Source organism: Salmo trutta, chromosome 31 (assembly GCF_901001165.1).
Source record: "Salmo trutta chromosome 31, fSalTru1.1, whole genome shotgun sequence".
NCBI lineage: Eukaryota > Metazoa > Chordata > Actinopteri > Salmoniformes > Salmonidae > Salmo > Salmo trutta.
Genome location: NC_042987.1, coordinates 29,043,563 through 29,057,018, shown reverse-complemented (window position 1 = coordinate 29,057,018; position 13,456 = coordinate 29,043,563). Strand labels below are relative to the sequence as shown.

The following is a 13,456-nucleotide window of genomic DNA, read 5'->3' as shown; positions in this document are numbered from 1 at the left end:
CGATACCACGACGGCCCTCAAGGAACTACACTGGACTTTATGAAAACTGGAAACCAAATTTGAGGAAAACGCCGCCGAAGTTCTATCAACACCTTGACTGTAGTACTCGCTTAGGAAAAACACTAAATCACTGCCACTCGCCTTTTCGAGGTGCCTACAAGGCCCTCGGATTGCGACTCCATTTTGGTCCTCCCTTCCTATAGGCAGTAACTCAAACAGGAAGTATCCGTGCTAAGGTCTATTCAATGCTGGTCTGACCAATCGGTATCCATGCTTCAAGATTGTTTTGATCACGCAGACTGGGATATGTTCCAGGTAGCCTCTGAGAATAACATTGACGCTTACATGGACACGGTGACTGAGTTCATCAGGAAGTGTAGGGGATGTTGTTCCCACAGTGACTGTTAAAACCTACCCAAACCAGAAACTGTGGAAGGCATTCACGCAAAACTGAAAGTGTGAACCACCGCTTTTAACCATGACTAGGTGACTGGAAATATGGTTGAATACAAATAGTGGAGTTATTCCCTCCGTAAGGCAATCAAACAGGCAAAACGTCAGTACAGAGACAAAGTGGAGTCGCAATTCAACGGCTCAGACACGAGACGTACAGTACCAGTCAAAAGTTTGGACACACCTATTAGTGAAGACATAAAACATATAAAATAAAACATATGGAATCATGTAGTAACCTAAAAAGTGTTCAACAAATCAAAATATATTTGAGATCCTTAAAAGTAGCCACCCTTTGCCTTGATGACAGCTTTGCACACTCTTGGAATACTCTCAACCAGCTTCATGAGGTAGTCACCTGGAATGCATTTCAATTAACAGGTGTGCCTTGTTAAAAGTTAATTTGTGGAATTTCTTTCCTTCTTAATGCGTTTGAGCCGATCACTTGTGTTGTGACAAGGTAGGGGTGGTATACAGACGATATCCCTATTTGGTAAAAGACCAAGTCCATATTATGGCAAGAACAGCCCAATAAGCATAGAGAAACAACCGTCCGTCATTATTTTAAGACAAGAAGGACAGTCAATTCGGAATATTTAAAGAACTTTCACATTTTCTTCAAGTGCAGTCACAAAAACCATCAAGCGCTATGATGAAACTGGCTCTTGTGAGGACCGCCACAGGAAAGAAAGACCCAGAGTTACCTGTGCTGTAGAGGATAAGTTCATCAGAGTTACCAGCCTCAGAAATGGCAGCCCAAATAAATGCTTCACAGAGTTCAAGTAACAGACACATCTCAACATCAACTGTTCAGCGGCGACTGCGTGAATCAGGCCTTCATGGTCGAATTGCTGCAAAGAAACCACTACTAAAGGACACCAATAGGAAGAGACTTGCTTAGACTGGTGGAAATCTGTCCTTTGGTCTGAATCCAAATTTGAGATTTTTGGTTCCAACCGCCATGTCTTTGTGAGACGCAGCGTAGGTAAACGGATGATCTCCACATGTGTATTTCCCACTGTGAAGCATGAAGGAGGAGGTGTTATGGTGTGGGGGTGCTTTGCTGGTGACACTGTCAGTGATTTATTTAGAATTTAAGGCACACTTAGTCAGCATGGCTACCACAGCATTCTGCAGCGATACGCCATCCCATCTGGTTTGTTCTTAGTGGGACTATAGTTTGTTTTTCAACAGGACAATGACCCAACACACCGCCAGGCTGTGTAAGGGCTATTTGACCAAGAAGGAGCGTGATGGAGTGCTGTATCAGATGACCTGGCCTCCACAATCACCCGACCTCAACCCAATTGAGATGGGAAGAGTTGGACCGCAGAGTGAAGCAAAATCAGCCAACAAGTGCTCAGCATATGTGGGAACTTCTTCAAGACTGTTGGAAAAGCATTCCAGGTGAAGCTGGTTGAGAGAATGCCGGATTGATTGACCTTCATGTCTTAAAGTAATGATGGACTGTCGTTTCTCTTTGCTTATTTGAGCTGTTCTTGCCATAATATGGACTTGGACTTTTACCAAATAGGGATATCATCTGTATACCACCCCTACCTTGTCACAACACAACTGAGTGGCTCAAACATATTAAGAAGGAAAGAAATTCCACAAATTAACATGGCACACCTGTTAATAGAAATGCATTCCAGGTCACTACCTCATGAAGCTGGTTGAGAGAATGCCAAGTGTACAAAGCTGTCATCAAGGCAAAGGGAGGCAACTTTGAAGAGTCTCAAATATAAAATGTATTTTGCTTTGTTTAACACCTTTTTGGTTACTACATGATTCCATGTGTTATTTCATAGTTGATGTCTTCACTATTATTCTACAATGTAGAAAATAGTAAAAAATAAAGAAAAATCCTTGAATTAGTAGGTGTGTCCAAACTTTTAAGTTGCACTATATGTGGCAGGGTCTACAGACAATCACGGATTACAAAGGGAAAACCAGACACGACGCGGACACCGACGTCTTGCTCCCAGACAAGCTAAACACATTCTTCGCCCACTTTGAGGGTGGCACTGTGCCACCGACGCAGCCCGCTCCCAAGGACTGTGGGCTCTCCTTCTCTGGGGCCGACGAGTAAGACATTTAAGCGTGTTAACCCTCACAAGACTGCCGGCCCAGACGGCATCTCTAGCCGCATCCTCAGTGCATGCGCAGACCAGCTGGCTGGAGTGTTTACGGACATATTCAATCTCTCCCTATCGCAGTCTACTATCCCCACTTGCTTCAAGATGTCTGCCATTGTTCCTTTACCCAAGAAAGCAAAGGTAACATAACTAAATGGCTATCACCCTGTAGCACTCACTACTGTCATCATTAAGTGTTTTGAAAGGCTAGTTAAGGATCATATCACCTCTAACTTCCCTGACACCCTAGACCCACTTTAATTTGCTTACCACCTCAGTTTATTTATTTATTTTTATTTCACCTTTATTTAACCAGGTCGGCTAGTTGAGAACAAGTTCTCATTTGCAACTGTGACCTGGCCAAGATAAAGCAAAGTATTTCAACACATACAACAACACAGAGTTACACATGGTATAAACAAACATACAATCAATAATACCGTAGAAAAGTCTATATACATTATGTGCAAATGAGGTAAGATAAGGGAGGTAAGGCAATAAATAGTCCATGGTGGCGAAGTAATTACAATATAGCAATTAAACACTGGAATGGTAGATGTGCAGAAGATGAATGTGCAAGTAGAGATAATGAGGTGCAAAGGAGTAAGATAAATAAATAAATACAGTATGGGCATGAGGTAGATTGGATGGGCTATTTACAGATCAGCTACTGTATGTACAGGTGCAGTGATCTGTGAGCTGCTCTGACAGCTGGTGCTTAAAGCTAGTGGGGGAGGTAAGAGTCTCCAGCTTTAGTGATTTTTGCAGTTTGTTCCAGTCATTGGCAGCAGAGAACTGGAAGGAGAGGCGGCCAAAGGAAGAATTGGCTTTGGGGGTGACCAGTGAGATATACCTGCTGGAGCGCGTGCTACGGGTGGGGGCGGCTATGGTGACCAGTGAGCTGAGATAAGGCAGGGCTTTACCTAGCAGAGACTTGTAGATGACCTGGAGCCAGTGGGTTTGGCGACGAGTATGAAGCGAGGGCCAGCCAACAGGAGCGTAGAGGTCGCAGTGGTGGGTAGTATATGGGGCTTTGGTGACAAAACGGATGGCACTGTGATAGACTGCATCCAATTTGTTGAGTAGAGTGTTGGAGGCTATTTTGTAAATGACATCGCCGAAGTCGAGGATCGGTAGGATGGTCAGTTTTACGAGGGTATGTTTGGCAGCATGAGTGAAGGATGCTTTGTTGCGAAATAGGAAGCCGATTCTAGATTTAATTTTAGATTGTAGATGTTTAATGTGAGTCTGGAAGGAGAGTTTACAGTCTAACCAGACACCTAGGTATTTGTAGTTGTCCACATATTCTAAGTCAGAACCGTCCAGACTGGTGATGCTGGACGGTCGGGCAGGTGCAGGCAGCGATCGGTTGAAGAGCATGCATTTAGTTGTACTTGCATTTAAGAGCAGTTGGAGGCCACGGAAGGAGAGTTATATGGCATTGAAGCTAGTCTGGAGGTTAGTTAACACAGTGTCCAAAGAAGGGCCAGAAGTATACAGAATGGTGTCGTCTGCGTAGAGGTGGATCAGAGAATCACCAGCAGCAAGAGTGACATCATTGATGTATACAGAGAAGAGAGGCGGCCCGAGAATTGAACCCTGTGGCACCCCCATAGAGACAACCAGAGGTCCGGACAACAGGCCCTCCGATTTGACACACTGAACTCTATCAGAGAAGTAGTTGGTGAACCAGGCGAGGCAATCATCTGAGAAACCAAGGCTGTTGAGTATGCCAATAAGAATGTTGTGATTGACAGCGTCGAAAGCCTTAGCCAGGTCGATGAATACGGCTGCACAGTGATGTCTCTTATCGATGGCGGTTATGATATTGTTTAGTACCTTGAGCGTGGCTGGGATGCACCCATGACCAGCTCTGAAACCAGATTGCATAGTGGAGAAGGTACGGTTGGATTCGAAATGGTCGGTAATCTGTTTGTTAACTTGGTTTTCAAAGACCTTAGAAAGGCAGTGTAGAATAGATATAGGTCTGTAGCAGTTTGGGTCTAGAGTGTCTCCCCCTTTGAAGAGGGGGATGACCGCGGCAGCTTTCCAATCTATGGGAATCTCAGATGATACGAAAGAGAGGTCGAACAGGCTAGTAATAGGGGTTGCAACAATTTCGGCAGATAATTTTAGAAAGAGAGGGTCCAGATTGTCTAGCCCGGCTGATTTGTAGGGTTCCAGATTTTGCAGGTCTTTCAGAACATCAGCTATCTGGATTTGGGTGAAGGTGAAGTGGCGGAGGCTTGGGCGAGTTGCTGTGGGGGGGTGGAGGGCTGTTGATCGGGGTAGGGGTAGCCAGGTGGAAAGCATGGCCAGCCGTAGAAAAATGCTTATTGACATTCTCAATTATAGTGGATTTATCGGTGGTGACAGTGTTTCCTAGCCTCAGCGCAGTGGGCAGCTGGGAGGAGGTGCTCTTATTCTCCATGGACTTTACAGTGTTCCAGAACTTTGAGTTTGTGCTACAGGATGCAAATTTCTGCTTGAAAAAGCTAGCCTTAACTTTCCTAACTGCCTGTGTATATTTGTTCCTAACTTCCCTGAAAAGTTGCATATCACGGGGGCTGTTCGATGCTAATGCAGAACGCCACAGGATGTTTTTGTGCTGGTCAAGGGCAGTCAGGTCTGGAGAGAACCAAGGGCTATATCTGTTTCTGGTTCTACATTTTTTGAATGGGGCATGCTTATTTAAGATGGTGAGGAAAGCACTTTTAAAGAGCAACCAGGCATCTTCTACTGACGGATGAGGTCAATATCCTTCCAGGATACTCGGGCCAGGTCGATTAGAAAGGCCTGCTCGCTGAAGTGTTTTAGGGAGCGTTTGACAGTGATGCGGGGTGGTCGTTTGACCGCAGACCCATTATGGATTCAGGCAATGAGGCAGTAATATAGATAGATAGATCCACAGACGATGCAGTTGCCATCGCACTGCACCCTGCCCTATCACATCTGGACAAGAGGAATACCTACGTCAGAATGCAGTTCATTGACTATAGCTCAGCCTTCAACACCATTGTACCCTCCAAGCTCATCATTAAGCTCGGGGCCCTGGGTCTGAAACCCGCCCTGTGCAACTGCTCCTGGACTTCCTGACAGTCCACCCCCAGGTGGTGAAGGTAGGAAATAACACCTCCACTTCGCTGATACTCAACACAGAGGCCCCACAAGGGTGCGTGCTCAGCCCCCTCCTTTACTCCCCGTTCACTGCGTGGCCACTCATGCCTCCAACTCAATCATCAAATTTGCAGACGACACAATAGTAGTAGGCCTGATTACCAACAATGATGAGACAGCCTTCCAGGAGGAGGTGAGGTCCCTGGCAGAGTGGGGCCAGGAACATAACCCCTCTCAACATCAACAAAACGAAGGAGCTGATCGTGGACTTCAGAAAAGAGTAGAGGAAGCACGGCCCTATCCACATCGACGGGACCGCTGTGGAGAAGGTGGAAAGCTTCAAGTTCCTCGGCATACACATCACTGACAATCTGAAATGGTCCACCCACACAGACAGTGTGGTGAAGAAGGTGCAACAGCGCCTCTTCAACCTCAGGAGGCTGAAGAAATTCGGCTTGGCCCCTAAGACCCTCAGAAACTTTCACAGATGTACAATCGAGAGCATCCTGTCGGGCTGTATCACCGCCAGGTACGGTAACTGCGCCACCCGCAACCGCAGGGCTCTCCAGAGGGTGGTACGGTCTGCCCAAAGCATCACCGGGGACACACTGCCTGCCCTCTAGGACACCTACAGCACCCGATGTCACAGGAAGGCAAAAAGATCATCAATTACATCAACCAACCGAGCCACGGCCTGTTCACCTCACTATCATCCAGAAGGTGAGGCCAGTACAGGTACATCAAAAACAGCTTCAATCTCAAGGCCATCAGACTGTTAAATAGCCATCACCAGCCGGCTACCACACAGTTTCTCAGCCCTGCACCTTAGAGGCTGCTGCCCTATATACATAGACATGGAATCACTGGCCACTTTAATAATGTTTACATACTGCTTTACTCATCTCATATGTATATACTGTATTCTATTCTACTGTATTTAGTCAATACCACTCCGACATTGCTCATCCTGATATTTATATATTTCTTAATTCCATTCTTTTACTTTTATATTTGTGTATTGTTGTGAATTGTTAGATACTACTGCACTGATGGAGCTAGAAACACAAGCATTTCGCTACACCCGCAATAACATCTGCTCAATCTGTGTATGTGATGAATAAAATGTGATTATTTGAAGATATGTACATCACAGTTGGAAGCCCAGGGCTTCAACCAAGCAGCCTATGAAAGCTCATTAATAAGATGGCTGAGGGCAATATCCCTCTAATGTCTCCCTCCGCTACCTCACGTAACGTTGTCTCTGTAATGTTTTCATGGAAGTTTAAGACACTTTATTGCTCAGGACATCTCAGGAGTCTTTCTATCTTGCGTTCTGTGTGTGTGTCTGTCTGTCTTTCTCTCTCTCCTTCAAGTCATTGGGTAAAGCAACGGTGTTAGTCTGGACTGGGGAATCTGTGGAGCCGTCCTCTATAGCCAGGGTTCAGGCATGGGGCAGCGGTCCATGTCATTTCCTGTGTCTTACCACTCCTGGCAGCAGGCCACACAGCAGTGATGTGAGGGAGAGGAGAGAAGAGTGTTCTCCCAAAAAACTGACCTTTAGAACAATATGTGATAGATCGGCTTTGGCTTCAGTTGAAAAGCTTTGGCTTTCTGTTTTGAGGACTGAAGCGTTACCTCAAGTGACTTTCTCTTTAAGAAAATACATGAATGGATAGAATGGATATCAGAATTGTTTTTCCTTTTGGTTTTAATTGCATAATGCTTTCTCAAATGTTCTGTATTTAGATCAGGCTAAAAGCCCTATAAATGATTGTGCACGTCTACACTTTAAACAGAGCTAATCTAACTTTCCCAAGGAGTGGGCCGGCTGGGCCCAATGACCACGAGTTATAACTATTGAATGGGTGTGCTGCTCACTGCTTACTAAGCAATCTGTTGAGGTCAGACTAATGCATTACACTTAACATAAACACTGCTTCTTTGCCTAGAGGCTATTAGAACTCACAGACTTACTCCCTGTGTCACACACAGGCATCATATTTGTTTATTTATTGAACCTTTATTTTATCAGGGAGTCATACTGAGACCATGGTCTCTTTTACAAATGAGCCCTGAATTACAGAAAATGCACATATATATATATATATATATATATATATATATATATATATATATATATACAAAAATCAAGTAGAAAGAACAATCATACCAACAAATTATGGAGTTCATAAAGTAGTCTAGGTTTAGGCTTACATTGTGGTTAAAATTGGATCAAATTACAAGATACCTTAAGTGTGTAGCTTGTTTGGTTGGTGTTAGGATTGGGGTTGCCTGCAGGATCGGAAGTCTATGGTAATTGCTCAACCTTGCCCACTTGTAGGCTAAGTGGTATTTATGTCGTATAGCCTACCTATCCAAACCTGTCATATCCCCACAAGTGTCTAGGGGGGTCAGGGTTTGATTTTGAACTATTGTTAAATGAAGAGTGGGTGGAGTTACATAATTATTTGATATTTTCAGATCGCAGGGAAGTATGACCTGCAGAAGGAGGAGGAGCTCCGGTTTTGGATCGAGGAGGTGACGGGCATGCCCATTGGAGAGAACTTCCAGAAGGGCCTTAAGGACGGAGTCATCCTCTGCGAGTTAGTTTATTTATTTTTCTGTCTACACAAAGTGTATCTGTGTGAGATGTACTATTATATGTATTCTAATGTTTTAGGTATTTATACATTTTATACCATTTGTCCAATCCATATTGTTAGGTTGTATAATCATCCCCAACATGTGAAGGATGTTTTGCCCTGTTCAATTTACTGGTTTACAAGCCCTAGACTTCACCTGTCTTCAGCTCAGTCAGCTATGAGGATGTAGGGGAATACTTAGTCACATTCCTCAATAGATGATCACTCAAGTAGACTTAATACAGGATGATATATTGTTTCCATAACAGTGATCAGGTGTTGAAAAGGCCTACAGAGGATTAGCTCTGTGGTCTTAATCTCGCTATCATTATTTTCACTACCACTAGGAACAGTGTATTATTTTTCATTGCTCTACTTGAGAATCTGTTTTATGTTCATATCAAACTGTAAGAGTTTACTCTTTTCTTCTACCTTAGGCTGATAAACAAACTGCAGCCTGGTTCCATCAAGAAAATCAACCACTCCAAACTCAACTGGCACAAGGTACGTGAAACAAAATAAAAGATGTTGATATATATACTGTAACGCTACCATTTCACAGAGGGAAAATGCTTTTCATTCAACAAGACTAAATAACGAGACTGAATCGGAGTCTGATTTCCTTTGTTGTTCCCTTCTAGCTGGAAAATCTGGGGAATTTCATCCGAGCCATTCTGAAGTTTGGCCTTTGTCCCAACGACATCTTTGAGGCCAATGACCTGTTTGAGAATGGGAACATGACCCAGGTCCAGAGCACACTGCTGTCCCTGGCTGGTGTGGTAGGTTCTCGGTTAGACTGGGGTGAATGTGGAACCCTGAGTTGTTCGTGACCTTGTTATAACCATGTGCCATAACACCACACACAGTGCCATGGGAGAGCATGACATGAAAAGGAGACAAACATAGTTTTTTGGTTTGTTTTTGTTGTTGGTGCTGAAATCCGTGGTCGGACAAACACTGTGGTTTTTATTGAATTGCTGGTGGTTGAGATGTCCATGCACCACTGTGTAGGCTTACAGTACAGTTGTAATTAGTGAGTAAAAACATTGATATGTAAAACTGCAAGCAACACTGACTTTGTTACTTTGTCTCTTACCACGCAACAGGCGAAAACCAAAGGTTCAAACTCCAACTGTGATCTCGGTGTTAAATACGCGGACAAGAGGACGCGCCATTTCGATGAGGAGAAAATGAAGGCTGGACAATGTGTCATTGGACTGCAGGTGAGTCATGCTAAGAGAATGGCAATTACCACAGAGATAATGTCATAAGTAGATCTCATCCCCAAAAATATCCACTTAATGATATTACAGCAGTAGATATGTAGTTCATCCCCCAAAAATATTTACAGGAAAAATACATATACTGAGTGTACAAAACATTAACAACACCTGCTCTTTCCATGACATAGACTGACCAGGTAAATCCAGGTAAAGGCTATTATCCCCTATTGATGTCACCTGTTAAATTCACTTCAGTCAGTGTAGATGATGAAGGGGAGGAGACCAGGTTAAAGAAGGATTTTTAGGCCGTGAGACATGGATTGTAGAGGATGATTGGGCAAGACAAAATATGTAAGTGCCTTTCAACGGGGTATGCATGGGTGTCCGAGCTGTGTGCCAGTAGTTTAGACAGACAGCTCGGTGCATTCAACATGAAACATCACCTCTCAAAAATAAAAGTAGTCAAATCTGTCTTCCACTTTCAGCCAGGAGAGATTGACATGCATATTATTAATATTAGCTCTCTGTGTACATCCCAGGGCTAGCCGTGCTGCCCTGTTCTGCGCCAATTGCAATTTTCCTAAGTCCTTTTTTGTGGCACCTAACCACACGACTGAACAATAGTCCAGGTGCGACAAAACTAGGGCCTGTAGGACCTGCCTTGTTGATAGTGTTGTTAAGAAGGCAGAGCATCACTTTATTATAGACAGACTTCTCCCCATCTTAGCTACTACTGCATTAATATGTTTTGACCATGACGGTTTACAATCTAGTGTTACTCCAAGCAGTTTAGTCATCTCAACTTGCTAAATTTACACAGTATTAATTACAAGATTAAGTTGAGGTTTAGGGTTTTGTGAGTGTTTTGTTCCAAATACAATGCTTTTAGTTTTAGAAATATTTAGGGCTAACTTATTTCTTGCCATCCAGTCAGAAACTAACTGCCGCTCTTTGTTGAGTGTTGCAGTCATTTCACTCGCTGTAGTAGCTGACGTGTATAGTGTTGAGTCATCCGCAAACATAGAAACTCTGGCTTTACTCAAAGTCAGTGGCATGTCTTAGTAAAAATATTTTTAAAAGCAAAGGGCCTAAATGGCTACCCTGGGGAATTCCTGATTCTAACTGGATGATGTTTGAGAGGCTTCCATTAAAGAACACCCTCTGTGTTCTGTTAGACAAGTAACTCTTTATCCACATTATAGCAGCGGGTGTAAAGCCATGACACATGCATTTTTCCAGCAGCAGACTTTGATCAATAATGTCAAAAGCTGCACTGAAGTCTAACAAGACAACCCCCACAATCTTGACAGAACTCTGGGAAGCATTGGCGTCAACATGGGCCAGCATCCCTGTGGAACGCTTTCGACACCTTGTAGAGTCAATGCCGCAACAAATTGAGGCTGTTCTGAGGGCAAAAGGGGGGATTGCAACTCAAGATGTTTCTAATGTTTGGTATACTCTCTCTCTCTCTGTGCGTGCGTGTGTGTGTGTGTGTGTGTGTGTGTGTGTGTGTGTGTGTGTGTGTGTGTGTGTGTTCCTGTCTGTACCAAAACAATGGATACCAGTCGTACTCTGAAAATCAAATTGAATTTGTGGTCAATACCATTGCCAGACATAGAATAGATTTGATTAGAGGACATTGTGACCTATGGATGGAGCCATGTCTGAAAGCTGTTTTTGTCCTGGGTAGATGGGGACAAATAAATGTGCCAGCCAGTCTGGTATGACAGCGTACGGGACCAGGAGACACTTATACGACCCAAAGTCACAGACGGACAAGCCCTACGACCAGACTACCATCAGTCTGCAGATGGGAACCAACAAAGGAGCCAGCCAGGTAAGAGTGTACTGTTCGTCTGTGGTGTATAAAGTACTGTAGTTCTTATGGTTCAATGGTTTTACTGCAGTGGATTCCTAGCCACTATAATCCCTGGAAGCAATTAGCAGTAATCTTGTATCAGGGTGAGACATCTACCAACTAAAGGTTACTGTGGCCAGGTGCACGCACTCACACAGACACACATTCTTGCTCTCTCTCACAAACACACACCCTTTTACTCTCTCTCACATGCACACACACACACACACACTCCCACTTAACCACCAACCTAACATTCCCACCCTCCGCTCCCCCCTGTCCTCTCTCCTTCCCTCCCTCCACTCCCACTCTCTCCCTCCCTCCGCTCCTCCTCTGTCCTCCCTCCCTCCTCTCCCCCACTGTCCTCCCTCCGCTCCCGCTCCTCCTCTGTCCTCCCTCCCTCCACTCCCACTCTCTCCCTCCCTCCGCTCCTCCTCTGTCCTCCCTCCCTCCTCTCCCCCTCTGTCCTCCCTCCGCTCCTCTCCCCCTCTGTCCTCCCTCCGCTCCTGCTCCTCCTCTGTCCTCCCTCCCTCCACTCCCACTCTCTCCCTCCCTCCGCTCCTCCTCTGTCCTCCCTCCCTCCTCTCCTCCTCTGTCCTCCCTCCCTCCTCTCCCCCTCTGTCCTCCCTCCCTCCTCTCCCCCTCTGTCCTCCCTCCCTCCGCTCCCCCTCCCTCCTCTCCCCCTCTGTCCTCCCTTCCTCCTCTCCTCCTCTGTCCTCCCTCCCTCCTCTCCCCCTCTGTCCTCCCTCCCTCCTCTCCCCCTCTGTCCTCCCTCACTCCTCTCCCCCTCTGTCCTCCCTCCCTCCGCTCCCCCTCTGTCCTCCCTCCCTCCGCTCCCCCTCCCTCCTCTCCCCCAGGCTGGCATGTCGGCGCCGGGTACCCGCCGTGACATCTACGACCAGAAGTCGGCGGGACAGACAGCAGACAGCTCCACCATCTCCCTGCAGATGGGCACCAACAAGGTGGCATCCCAGAAGGGAATGAGCAGCTACGGCCTGGGCAGGCAGATCTACGACCCCAAGTACTGCACCTCCCCCACGGAGCCCACCTCTCCCGTTACCCTCGGCAACAATGCCGGTAGCCATGGCAACGGGAGCCTGGGAACGGGGACCAATGGATCGGAGATTAGTGACAGCGACTACCAGGCGGAGTACCAGTATCACCATGACGACGAAGAGGAGTACCGGGGTGGGTACCAACAGCAGTACAGCGGGCACTATGACGAGGACCAGGGCATCGACTATTAGACTGACTGTGTGTCAAATGGCACACTATTCCCCTCAATACGGTGTCATTTCATATTTTCCCGTTTGACTCTGTGGGCCCCATTTTGGCAGCTAAAAAAATGTGCGCTTGTTTTGACAACAGTGCTTTTTTTTGCGTTGTCAAAAAGTCACCCTGTGCAGTAGTAGTCTCAGTTGGCATAAGTGTAACACAGTGTGTCTGGGAATATGTGACGTTATAGTGGTCTAGCGGAATTGGAGTGGAGTAACATGTCCAAGTACCTTTATGGATCATATGAACCATAGGCCTATATATTTAGTTTGATACAGTTTTGTGGGACCACTTATGATGACGTTTTTTAAACTGATGCAAATTGTGTTACTCTGGTATAACTGTAATATAAAGAGTGTGAGAGAGAGTGATTTTGTTATCAACAGAGCAAGAATTTTACTGTCCTTGCTAGCTTTTTTAAAAACAAATGTTTTTTGCCCTATACAGTTGAAGTCAGAAGTTTACATACACTTTGGTTGGAGTCATTAAAACTCGTTTTTCAACCACTCCACAAATTTCCTGTTAACAAACTATAGTTTTGGCAAGTTGGTTAGGACATCTACTTTGTGCATGACACAAGTAATTTTTCCAACAATTGTTTACAGACAGATTATTTCACTTATAATTCACTGTATCACAATTCCAGTGGGTCAGAAGTTTACATAGACTAAGTTGACTGTGCCTTTAAACAACTTGGAAAATTCCAGATAATGATGTCATGGCTTTAGAAGCTTCTGATAGGCTGATCGA

The 13,456-nt window shown here is 45.2% G+C and overlaps 1 protein-coding gene across 1 annotated transcript in view; it reads left to right on the top strand.

Moving 5' to 3' along the window:
• LOC115169889 (calponin-3) overlaps window positions 1-13,077 on the top strand; it is a 28,288-nt gene extending 15,211 nt beyond the window's left edge. The window contains exons 2-7 of the mRNA XM_029725965.1: window positions 8,190-8,311; window positions 8,788-8,854; window positions 8,992-9,129; window positions 9,457-9,573; window positions 11,264-11,410; window positions 12,289-13,077. Coding sequence (XP_029581825.1) covers window positions 8,190-8,311; window positions 8,788-8,854; window positions 8,992-9,129; window positions 9,457-9,573; window positions 11,264-11,410; window positions 12,289-12,678 — 981 coding nt within the window. The 3' untranslated portion in view covers window positions 12,679-13,077. The remainder of the gene's footprint in view (window positions 1-8,189; window positions 8,312-8,787; window positions 8,855-8,991; window positions 9,130-9,456; window positions 9,574-11,263; window positions 11,411-12,288) is intronic.
• The last annotated feature ends 379 nt before the right edge of the window (window positions 13,078-13,456 follow it).